The sequence below is a fragment of the Gambusia affinis genome, linkage group LG10 (assembly GCF_019740435.1).
Source record: "Gambusia affinis linkage group LG10, SWU_Gaff_1.0, whole genome shotgun sequence".
Classification (NCBI taxonomy): Eukaryota; Metazoa; Chordata; class Actinopteri; order Cyprinodontiformes; family Poeciliidae; genus Gambusia; species Gambusia affinis.
In genome coordinates this window covers 13,494,291-13,506,940 of record NC_057877.1, presented here as the reverse complement: position 1 = coordinate 13,506,940, position 12,650 = coordinate 13,494,291, and the positions used below count along the sequence as shown (strand labels likewise).

At 35.5% G+C, this 12,650-nt stretch overlaps 1 protein-coding gene across 2 annotated transcripts; it reads left to right on the top strand.

Annotated features, from left to right (window-relative positions):
- Nucleotides 1-1,840: 1,840 nt before the first annotated feature.
- ccl25b (chemokine (C-C motif) ligand 25b) lies at nucleotides 1,841-4,515 on the top strand. Of its 2 annotated transcripts, none has more exons than XM_044129216.1 (5): nucleotides 1,841-1,974; nucleotides 2,317-2,417; nucleotides 3,549-3,666; nucleotides 3,862-3,973; nucleotides 4,060-4,515. In XM_044129216.1, exons 2-5 carry the CDS (start codon nucleotides 2,354-2,356, stop codon nucleotides 4,066-4,068), a joined length of 303 nt encoding a protein of 100 aa, XP_043985151.1. In that variant the 5' UTR covers nucleotides 1,841-1,974; nucleotides 2,317-2,353; the 3' UTR covers nucleotides 4,069-4,515. The 2 variants fall into 2 exon arrangements, with proteins under 2 accessions (XP_043985151.1, XP_043985150.1); XM_044129215.1 differs by having other exon boundaries at nucleotides 1,910-2,204.
- The last annotated feature ends 8,135 nt before the right edge of the window (nucleotides 4,516-12,650 follow it).

The following is a 12,650-nucleotide window of genomic DNA, read 5'->3' as shown; positions in this document are numbered from 1 at the left end:
ATAGCTGGTTGTACTACTGGTTTTGTCGTTCTGCTGCAGTCTATTTGAAGAGCTTCGATTGCTGAACAAACTGCAGCTGCACTCACTTGTGTCTTCCTTTGTAATTACTAAAGAGAAGGGGAGTACATCTTAGCAATCAGGCAAGAAACAGGAAACATTTAATTCACTGAACTACAGCAGCTCAGAAGAAGTGATGAAGTGATGCTAAAGGACAAGTGATGCAAATATTTCTTTGTTTACATATCTTTTGGAAGATTTTGCTTGTTTCAAATGGAAAATTCTTCATTTGTATAAAAAAATTTAAATGTTCATAATTTCTACTTTTGAATGTTGCCTTCTGACATAAAAGTTTTAATTAGACGTGCACACAATCTCGGTTTTCTAAAAATGTGATTGATTCCATTTGGCAACGGCTCCTGCAAACGATCATAAACGTTCAGTTCTTTTTCAGGCTTGCTTTCTGTTTTAGATGAACAAAAACCTGAAACAGTTCACAGTCTCCCACAGAGATACACAGGAAAACAGATGTGGTGTTGGCTGTCTGTGGTCCGCAAGCAGACCATGACCAATGTGATACATTTATGAGTATGACACGTATTAATGAATAGCTTTGAGATTTGAAAGAAAACCAACGTGAATCATTTATACAGTATCCATTACAACAATCTTGTTGCCGTAAATATGGTTAAATTATCAAAGTGCTGCGAGAATTGACCTAATCTGTGGGTTGAACTGTTCAGCCTGAAGACTGAAATGTTTTACTGAGAAATATGTTTTAAAATAAAGTTTTCCAAAAAACAAATAACTGAATTTATCATTAGAAATCTTCAGCGTCTAATGGATCAGATGTGTGAGCAAAATGAGAGTTTAACAGTTAACATTTTGCATTGCACATCTGGAGATGGAGACATAACAAGGATCCCACCAGTCAATCAGAAGCAGATGGCTGTCGTTTTCACATTTCTATTTTTTAAAACATGTAATCAATTCATTTAGTAAAAGACAGTTTCACATTCAAGGTTTGTCATGACAGAAAGTATTAGTATTGTACTTCAGTGCTCAGAACTTTCAACATTTCTAAATCATAAAAATCAGATTGTTGATGTAATTAGGACTTTGTTAAGCATTAGGAGACAAAAGATTTTTTTTAATATCAGTTCAGTAAGGTCATTTATTTCTCATATTTTGGAAAAAAAATATGAGAATTAAATAATTCTGTTCTTGAATTATCCCTTGTGTGTCTGTTGTTTTTTTGTTGTTGTTGTTGTTCGATTTGGTTGAAGTAATTTTAATTAGATGTATGCCTACTTAGGAAGGTTCCCCACTGATTTGATCATGTCTGTCAATGTGATGCACTGGAACATCAAAGTTTTACTTTGTGACCCTATCCAGATGTCAATAACTTGTCCACGATCTGTTCTTAAACTTCTTTAGATCACTGCATGATGTTTCACGATAAGAGATCTTTAAGTCTGCTTCTTGTTGTCGGAAGCATTTAATTAATGTCTGTGGCTAACAAAACCGAATCAAAAAAGTAATTATTTACAGCATATCAATGCTACAACTATTTTTCAATAGAGTCAGGACGATTCGTTTTATCATCAGGGAACTTTTTGTTAAAAATTTGATATGGAGTGTTATAAATATTTAGCACTCCATAGTTCCATAACATAGATATCCAATTAATATAGGTTGGAAAAAACAGAGGAAATCAATATTCCAGTTATACGAGAGGGTGGTATTGATGTGTATTTGTTTGTGGTGATGTGCTTCATTTTCATAACATGACTCATTTTGGAGGCTCACACTCCAGAAAGATCATATTGCAGATCTACTGATGGCATCTACGGAGGAGGTGTGGTAAAGACTGAGCAAGGAGGAAGGCAGACTATAAGAACACGGACTCAAAGCAAACTGGGTCAGAGCAAAAGTTTTTCTTTTCAAGACATCGTGTGGAGTCCTGAATGTGAGCATGTGAGTTTTAGCTCTTCTTCTTCTTTTCTTGATTTTGCAATCCATGGTTTTGCAAACATGTTTCAAAAGAGACTGAGTTCAATTCTGTGCCATAAATAAGTGGTGCGAGGGAGTTGGAGCAATAAATTTTTCAGATCTTGCTAGATTTCTGTAAACAATGCTAAATGTGCTGGAGAAGGAACAGCTGGACACAGCTGGATCCCAGACAAATTAAATATGCTTAATCAGAGGTCAGAGCATGTTTAGTGTAGGAGGACAGATGTGGGGGGATTGTGATAGAAATAATTAGTCTGTGTATGAAAGGGGAGTTGTTTGATTTGTTGATATTCTCTCTTTGTCCAGCGAACAGCAAACAGCAACAGCGAGAACCGCAGCAACCATGAAGTTTCAAGCTCTTGCCATCCTTCTGCTTTTCACCTGCATGTACCTGAGTGTGGCGCAAGGTGAGTGGATAATATTAGCCGTAGGTGGGATGCAATTCTTCTGAATTCAATTTTAAATTTGATTTTAAATGTCTTAGTGAGTCAGTGTTTGGCAGATTTATTTTATTTAGACCATTTAGGGTTTGTCTTTGCAGAACATGAAAAAAAAAGTCTTGGGAAAATAAGAGGTTTTGGTGAAACAAAAGTTGAAATCTTATTGAACTGATCTTCGTGAAGACACGTGAAGACATTTGAAGACAATTGTTTTTCATTGCTTTGAAAAACAATTGTTTTTCAAAGCAATGGCATCATTTTCTTTAAAGGCTTTTACCGCAGCACGTTAAGGTTGTATCTGTCAGGACTTGTCAAACATGGATCACTTGGCGGTGATGACAGATGTGATTAATGCAGGAGAAAAACTGTTTGCTCTGAATAACCGAAGCACTTGCTTTTCAAAATGACTTTCTCATGGCGAGCGATGCAGCGAGCCTGTCGTTTAATCCTTTCGTACTTGTCAGAAAACACTTTGAGGTGCTAAATTTGTTCAGTCGAGATGAATTTAATAGGTATTATCAAATCAAACCATTAGACTTCAGATCTCCCTGAAATATTTGAACTATCACCTCTCAGAAGTAGCACACACACACACCACAAAGCTACTAGTTTATTAAAGAAATGTTATTCTAAAAACATTAATAATGTTACATTAGCTGCAGTGTGCAAACAATGTTTGGTTCCAATTGTTGAAACATCGATTAATTAATTTGAAAGTCTTAATGCTCACAGAACATAGATGCACAGCAGAGCAGGGCAGTAGAAATAAGCAGAATAAAAGATTCAAAGTCTAAGTTTAAATATGCATTCACATTTAAAAATGTTATTTTTTTAATTAATTGCCTCTTCTTAAGTTCACGATGAGGATCTCGGGGGAGGGGCTTTCCCGGATGATGTTGGCTCAGAGCCCCAATGTTTTCACAACTCGATGCCAAAAAAGAAAAAAAAGAGGAAAGAGATCATAGCAAGAGTTTTCATGTTATACCAAAAGATGAAGTAAAACAGTAAAGATCCAGTCAACTGCTAAAAAAGTGGGCATCTCTTCAAAAAATGCTTAACATTTTTTAAAGATCTTTCTTTATTGTTCACCTCTTCCAGGCTCCTACGACAACTGCTGCCTTGGCTATGTTAGAGAAATTGGAAAAGGTATGAGGAGGAACATCGAGAGCTACAGGATACAGGAAACAGATGGCGATTGCAACATCAGAGCGATTGTGTGAGTACTAAACGTTGGGTCCTGCTCTCTACTGCTTGATTGGTCTTTGGCTTAGTAGCATTGTTAGAACTGGCAGCTTCTGGGGGGGAAGTGCAATAACATGTTTAATGAGCAGGTGAACGGGCCCAGCGGCATATTAAGAAGAAAAAAGGTGTAATGGTAGAAGTACATATAAAACGTTTCTGCTGTGTGCAGGTTTACAATGAAAAGGAGGCGCAATGGCGTTCAGAAAACCCTTTGTGCCAATCCCATGGAGCTCTGGGTGCAGGCGCAGATAAACAATATGAATGGAAGAATCCTGAAAAGAGTAAGAAAAACAATACAGTCCTGCTGTTTTGTCCTAACAATGCCTACCAGACAATTTTACCATTTGTAAAACATTTGTCTTTGCAGAGTCCCTAAAGGAGAAATACCAGAGAGGAGAGAGAAAAGGGGTCACTTCACCCCCCTGTCAGGCGCCGTTTGTCATCTTTAATGACATGGATTGTGTTTCCTTATTTTTATATTTCCTGTAGCTGAGAGTGAATATAAAACATGTACGCAGTCCTTTATAGCACAATCATAATTTATCATGAAAGTTATAGCCAGTATCAACAATTTCATTTGTATGAGCCATTACTATGATACTGTCCATTTCTCTATGAGGTGTAGAACCTGCTAAGAATGAGCCACTCTTTGGCAGCTTTAAAATGTGAGTAAATCTGTGTAAAAAAAAAAAAAGAAACACCTTTGTCATAAGCTGATTTTCTCTTTTTATATATTTGCATATATACAGCAAACTATTTTTGTATCCACACTAAATGTGCATTTTTTTTTTCCTACAATAAAAAAGCGGATTAAAAACAAAAACTCTGTGTTCCTACTAGTTATTAATTGAATCAAAAACGAACAACAAGATGTTTTAAATCAGTTCGGCCCTGAACTGATTTTGAGCCAGTAGTTGATAGAAATGAAAGAAAGAAAGAAAGAAAGAAAGACAGAAAGAAAGAAAGAAAGAAAGAAAGAAAGAAAGAAAGAAAGAAAGAAAGAAAGAAAGAAAGAAAGAAAGAAAGAAAGAAAGAAAGAAAGAAAGAAAGAAAGAAAGAAAGAAAGAAAGAAAGAAAGAAAGAAAGAAAGAAAGAAAGAAAGAAAGAAAGAAAGAAAGAAAGAAAGAAAGAAAGAAAAAAAGAAAGAAAGAAAGAAAGAAAGACGCTCGGCTTTCCCCCCAGGGATCTCGTATTTGTGTCGTTTGGCATCAACATTAAATGACTTCTCGATCTCTCAGCTCAATAAAACTAAAGCCTGTTTTCCAAAGCTTGATGGTACGGTTAAAAACAAACCACATTTTGACATCGGAAGTTAAATGTGATGTGGATGGATTAACGAATGACTTCCAAACTTTTCATGTGTTAAAACCATGGATGTTTGAAGAAAGTGAAGTTTTCTCGTTAAAAACTTTTAGCAATATAAGGGATGAGGATTTAGATGAATATTAGTCATAAAATATCTTTAACGTATTTTGTTAATTCATCACTATTAGCACATTATTTATCATTTAACATATTGATTTATGATTAGTAAATACACAATTATTACAGTTATTTAATGTGTTAATATGTATTTGAAACATATTTTCTCATAATTTGTGTTGTCGTAGATTGGATTATTTTTGCAAAGTTTTATTTCAATGTAGTATTGATGACTTATTTTAAACTAAATTAACATACATAAACAGTCTCATAATTTCTCAGACATCTGTCTTAATGAATACACTTTCCTTCTTAATAAACATTTTTATAAAAAGTTGAAAATAAGAACGTGAGTAAATCTGTCTTAGATTGAGATTTATTAAGATTCTTTTCTCACTACTATTAAAAAAAAACGAATGTAGCCATGAACTAATTTCTTTACTCATCAGATAGATACTTTACTTTTGCATCATCAATAGCTTGATGATGAAAGGGTAAACACTAAAACAAACAATAGAGGTAAAAGAATACTTCAAAGTTATTTCTAATACTCTACAGACTATTATGGTACTAAAGAGGAAATAAATCTATTCAAAAAAATTAATTAAATTGTCAAAATGTTATTTAAATGGTTAACTTTTATTAAATGTTTATCCACCACCCCGGAGTTCAAAGAAAGGAATTTCCATGGCTGAAGTTGAGTTTTATTTCAGAATGGTTATTTAAGGAGAAAATGAAAAAAGAGGAATTTTAAACCACCTCATAACGACCTTTAAGCCGTTAGCTTCTCACTTCATAATCCCCCGGGACAGAAATGGAGAGAGTGCCTCACTGGTCAGACAGACTGTTTATTTTCTTGCACGTATCCTTCAATAGCTGCATGCACTGCAGCTAATAGCTGTGCCTGCGACTGAACCCTCGGATTTGGATGACAGATTTCAAGAATGTCACTGAGAGAAGTTGAACAGATTCCCAGCAGGGCGGAAGATGAAAACATAAAATTCTGAAGGGATTTTTCACAAAAGAATATATGAGAATAGCAATAATATTTAGGAAACATATACATTTTTACTGAATCTGGCTGAATCCAATCGGTTGGATAACCATTTGAGTGTTTCTCAGATGGTTAGATGATTGGATTAGGACACAGTGAAGAACAGTGTGCTGATTCTCTTTAAAATGTTAATTAATGTGCATCTGAGGTTTTAAACTGTGTCACCTTATTCATTTTAGGTAAGTGTTTGGGCGCCATAATTTATTCCTCACCAGAAATGGCATTTATGGAACCAATTTTAAGCAAACTTTTTAGTGATAAGATTTTAGTTTTGTTTAATTGAAATAACAGATTTCGCCCAATCCTGCTAAAATTGCTACTAAATATGCATATGGATTAAATACCCACGGATCCATACAACTTTTTCACACAATTGTAGGTGTAGGTTTCAAACACATAAGCCTTTCTATTGACCAAAGCCAGGCTGATGTTTTACAGTTTACCATGATAATCACTGTTTAACAATAACTATCCATTGATTATTCATTAAAATTATTCAATATATGCTTTTGACATCCATGACAACATGAATGTTTTCAAGAGACATTAAAAGCAGCTCTTCAGGCTGTGTTTGTGTACTATACATAAGTCAGGATTAAACAAATAAATAGTCCTTATCAGGTCAGGTTAAGATATTATTATATAACATTTTGGATTAATATTTAATAAAATATTAATCTCTATGTTTTATTATATTCCATTTGTGTAAGAAAGAAAAGTCACTAAATTAAAAGAATGTTGTCAAGGTAAATTAATCTGAAATCGTAATAATTAACACATATTAAGGTCATCCAGGCAGCAGTATTTGAAGTACTGAAGCAGAATATTTTGAAAACGTTGGGATTAACTTATCCCGATGCTTTTGATTTAAGAAATCACATTCACCCTTCACCACATCTGAAATATTATTATGTTTCCTGTCAATACTTCTGTCTGATGGATTCAGTTCAAAGTAAAAAGTATGTTTTTATTCCCTTTTAGCCTGGTGAAAATTAAAACTTCTTCCACATGTTGAGTCAGATCTTTTTTAATATTCCGAGGGATTAGCTGTTCTCTCTCGGCTGGAGAAAACATTCCAGCTTCTTGTTTTAAATAAACTGTTTAAATCCCTTCAGCAAAGCTGAAAACTCGGTGTCACAAAACAGATCTCATGATAAACACGGTTTTTGACACCTTCTCATGATTTACGTTTGATAACACTTTTTCCTCTTTACTTTTAAACAAAATGTTTGCAAATCCAAACATTTGCTCAGTTTTTACGTGTTGCTCTTCCACTGGGCTTTTTGTGTTTGAATGAGTTCACAAAGGAAAAACTAGATTAAAAAATATCTAAGGTAAACTTCTGGGACATCACAAGATCTTGTATTTTGTCCGGTTAGGATCCCACCCTTGGGAAAAGTTTTGAGTTTCAAGCCTCGAATAAGATGCCAGTCATTTAGCAGATTCTGATGGACATGTTGCAAACTGCCTTCAGACGCCATTAACATCACAGACTACGGGCTGAGGTTTGTACTGTGTAAACAGCAATGTTATTTCTGGTGCCGTCCCCTAGGTTTTGTTGAACAAAAAGTTGAAATGCATTGTGGACTGCATTGCTCAATAAGACGAATCAAACATGAAAAATTTTATCTTGTTTACTTTTCAAGTGGCATCAAATTAGACTTATCTAATACTTAATCAAAACATTATTAACAGGAAATGTGAAAATAACGCCCTTTTATACATAAGATGCTGTCGACCATATCTTTGTTTTTTCTTCTTAAATCTATTAAGCTGATTCATCGCTAAGTGATTTTCCTGAAAAAGTAAACAACTCCTTCACATATTAACTTTATTGTAGTTAGTCTTTTCCTGACTTAAATCATCTTAGTTTACTTAATCAAATGTTTGTTTAGATTAGCTTTTCCCATCTGAGATTAGCTTTAGTATAATTCATTTTAATTTCTGATCTTAACTAACTTAAGTTATCCCATTTTGATTTAGTTTATCTCAGTTCATCATACAATTTTTTTTTTTATGACCTTTGCCTAACGTGATGTTCTTCTCAGTTTATATAAGTTTGTCTGAGCTACAGTTGGAACCAGATATTTACATACACTACCTGAAGTTAAATCAAATTAAGCTTCTCTTGTTTTAGGTCAGCCATAATTACCAAGATTATTTCTAGAAAACTGTTTGAAAAAAATTTGTGCAACCTTTTTGAAATTCATAAGGTCAGTATCAGAGATGTTCCTCCAAGTTAATCGGAGAAACATCTGTGGTTGTATTTCAAACACACTGCTTATTTTGTTGACATGATGGTAAAATAAAAAACAAATCAGCCGAGATATCAGGAAGAGAGTTGTGCAGCTGCACAAGTCTGGTTCATCCTTGGGAACAATTTACTGATGCTTGAATGGCCTAGAAAATGGACTCATTGACGCAGGAATGAGGAATGAGCCAGAACTCCAGAAAACTGATGTGAGAAAGAAATTCAAAAGGTTTGATGCCAATCATACAGTTTAAAAGACAGTTATAGCTGATACTGACCAAATGTATGTAAACTTTTGACTTAGAATTTTTAAAAAGTTGCCAGAAAACTTTTCTGTCATTTAGCAAATAGAGATAGTTTTGGTTATTCTAACTAACCCAAAGCAAGAGAATTTAACTGATTTAACTTCAGACAGAGAGTAAAAAAGTGTATATGTCTATTTATTCTGTGTATGTAAATATCTGGGTAAAACTGAGCTTACTTCAGCTGAACCGCTTTTGTTTTGGCTGGGTTTAATTTAACTGCGTTTGCTTTACTACTGTTTGCTTTTCATATCATATATAGGATAATGATTTGGGGCAAAGAAAACCTGACATCAGAAGAGCAAAAAATTAGTGCAGGGTTTTTAGTTTGTGCCAACTGTTAGATACAGTCTGACCTCTTGAAAAATACTTGAAATGTTAACTGATATAACTAGGTATGAATGTTTTTCAGCAATATATGATCAGTCGTGAAAAACATTAAATCTTGTGAAGAAACAAAGAGTTCGGCAAACACCATTAGTGCAGTGTGTTTTAAATCACCTGTATTTGTCAGGCTGAAAATCCAACAAGTGATATGTTGACCGTGAGAGTTAGCTTATACTACTTACTTCTTAATGAGTCACTGGGTTCAGATAGGGTTACATACTTTAGTGAAAGTGTAATGAATATGAAAAGACAAACAAATTCAAGTCAGGACAGATTTTGACGAAGAACAGTGAAACCGTCCATGAAGTGGAAGTCATCCCAAAGGTTATAAAGAACTGAGCAAAATTGTCTTTCTGGCTCAGATCATCAGTGCAAAAAAAAAAAATAAATAAAAATAAAAATAAAAACTCCAATAATATTAAAATTGTAAAAAAGAAAGAAAGAAAGCAACTTTTGCCTGAGGCAAAAAGTTTGGGTTCTGATAGTGAAAATTTTGATGACTCATTTGAAAAAATATTCATATATATTGGTGGGAGCTTAAAAACTGACGTGTAATTGTTTCTGAACGCAATCAATATTTGACAGAAATGTTGTTGCTTAACTTTATTGCTACATTTAGATTTTTTTATTTCTTGATTCTGCATCTTTGTTCCCCATGGTGGAAAAATGCATCTAAAAGTTGCAGGACGCTGGCCCTTGAGGCCTGGATTTGCGGGCTCCTGGGCTAGGGTTTCCATCGAAGGAGACAACGTCCTTCAGAGGACAGGAAAGATAACGTACAGCCTCCCCCAACAATATGAATGACAGAAAGCAAGCGGCATACCTCTGAACTGCGAGCGAGGCCCACTTGTAATCAACTGAGCCCTTGAGCAATTTGGCAGATGTCAGAAAAACATCTACAAACAGGATCAATGTCACTGGCAGAACCGAAACTCACAGCAGCAAGGCAGATATCTACCAAAGACAAAGTGATGCAATTCTGACTGAAAATAGCACAGGCACCTCACGGTTCCACCAGAAGCCTGAACTTGAAATAAATGGTGGAACTGCCTCATTTCCATGCAGTCTAGCTCTACAGTGCTCTGTTGATGAGCTAATATTGCAGCCAGGTGCACTGAACCAGTCCTTGAGGAACCCAGTTTGAGACGACTGATGTAAACACTGATCTGGACAGTGCAGAGTTGTTTTAATGGGTTCATTAATCACTGATGCAAATGGCACTCCTGCAGCCACACACACCTTGTCACACTTGCAGTGGGCAAATGCCCTTACACTCTATCCCCAACTTTGATTGATTCAGTTTTCTAGGAATAGCTTTTTGTTCAAATGATCCTTCTTCGGCCTGTTGTAATTGACTTTTAGCCAAGACGTAAACCTTTTAGGCACTCTTCAAACTCAGATATGTAGTCCAACACATTCCTGTCGGGCTCCTCCGGCAGAAAATTCCCTTTGACCAACTTTAAGGGACAACTCACTTAAAAGTCAAATGGACCAGAAATGTAATACTCTTGTCCGACTCCCCATCCTGATCTGCTCAGGAAGCCCTGATAACAGACTTAAAACTCTGATAGTATTGCTCCAGTGGTCTCTGTGGCTGAATGGTTGACAGATAACATGAATTGATTGACCACCCAACTTCTTCATCACTGTCTGAAAGACCCCAGTTCATGTTAGTCAAACAACTAAAGCTGTTAACAGATATTGATTAGTTTCTGGTGAGGGGGGCACACAATCTATTAGCACATGACTGAATGGTTCTCCAACTTCTTAATTTGTATTAAGAGGAGAAGGTTGAATGCTTTGTTTGGACTTTCTACCCATCTGACATTCATGACGCTTCTTACAAAATGCCATATTGTCCTACTGGAAATGCCACATAATCCTGGCGTTGGTCTTATTAATGCCCAAGAGGCCTGAAGTAGGAATTTCCTGAGCTAATCTCATAATCTCTTCCCTGTAGCAGACGCAAAGTGCAATCTGATGATACACTCTCCATTCTTCAGCAGCAGGACGTTGATGGTTCCTCAGATCTCTCATCAACACATTGTATTCCAGTGCTTTCAAAGCTTTCAAAGTATCAGCATTAGACAATGCGTCAGTAAAATAAGGATCACAGCTCTGCTCCCTAATCAATCCTCCTTAATAAACTTTTGTTTTAACATGAATCAGCTTTGGTTCTTCCTGATTTCTCACCATCTCTGTGGCTTCTTCCTGACTGACATGAGACTGGGAACGAGTTGCTACAATAGTAGGATAAACCCCCGTAAATTCCCTTCTCTGAAGAACGTACGGGAAAATCTGCAACCAGAGGTGCAACATTTTCACTTCCTATAAAACCCTGTAAAACACGTGTCCTCGTTCAGACTGCTTATATTGTTGACTTTTTATATCCTTCCATACTTACATGATTCATACCACCAGAAAAAATAAATAAATCGAACCTGCCTTTACAGCATGAAGTAGGCAAGAAAATCATCATACCCCAGCAAAAGAAATCCAAGAAAGGGTACAAACAAAAGCATCTATTTCTATTATCAGAATGGAAACAGATATGAAGTCATTTTTAAGGTTTAACCTAAGATGAACAGACTCAACTAAGGACAACAATCCAAAAGCACAGCATTTGCAAAACGTCTCAGAAGAACTAAATGTAAGTTTATGGAGTGGCCAAGTCAAAGTCTGGATTTAAATTTGATTAAGGTGTTGTGGCATGATCTTTATTCTGCAACGAGACGTGGGCCAAAATTCCTCAACAGTGATGTTAAAGATTTATTGCCAATTATCATAAACACTTGATGGCAGCTGTTGCTGCCCAGGCTGGCACAACCGTTAAGAAAGTTTCAGAAGGAAATTAGTTTTTCACATTAAGCCTTTTTATTTTCCCTGAAGAAAATAAAGCAATCATTCAAAAGCTGCATTTTGTCAGAGTATTTCTTTTTCAAATTTGTTTGCTGTAAAACATGTATATGAAACCAAAAACAGAAAACATCTGAAAGGGGGCAAATCTTTTCTGCACTGCACTTTTGGTACGATCATAACTTTGACCTACTTAGGTAGCCTATTGAGGAAAAGAAAAATAAACAAAGCAACGGAAATCCTCCTCAAACGTCAGATATGAAAGCTTTTGTTTTTCATTGTGTTTACCTAAGCTTAGGATTTTATAAAGGCCTTTATATCCAGCAACCATTTTTAGTAATCTCGTTCTCAAGGACATGATTGACCTGATTTTACAGGGTTTGGCAAGTTCATCTATCCATTTTGTCTCCCACAGGCTTACAGTCCCATTGGGTTCTCCTTTTGAGCAACTTTTCCTTATAAGGGAAACTGAACAGTATTTCACAATCACATCAGCCTTGTTTTGTTCTATGATCCGAGCACATTAATCAGTCATCAGAAACTTAAGGATGGTCCACTTCTGCCAAATACAGTTATAGGCAAAAACAAGCTTTCTTATTTAGTTTTCATTCTGGCACAACTTTATAATTCAAAAAGTGAAAGGACAGAAAGGGCAAAGAGTTGTTTGTGAAAGAAAAGCAGAGGAC

Excerpts from the sequence above, each read along its gene's own strand:
- ccl25b (XM_044129215.1), top strand. Across the intron at positions 2,418-3,548 it reads GTACCTGAGTGTGGCGCAAG|GCTCCTACGACAACTGCTGC; the intron begins GTGAGTGGATAA and ends CACCTCTTCCAG. Across the intron at positions 3,667-3,861 it reads TGCAACATCAGAGCGATTGT|GTTTACAATGAAAAGGAGGC; the intron begins GTGAGTACTAAA and ends TGCTGTGTGCAG.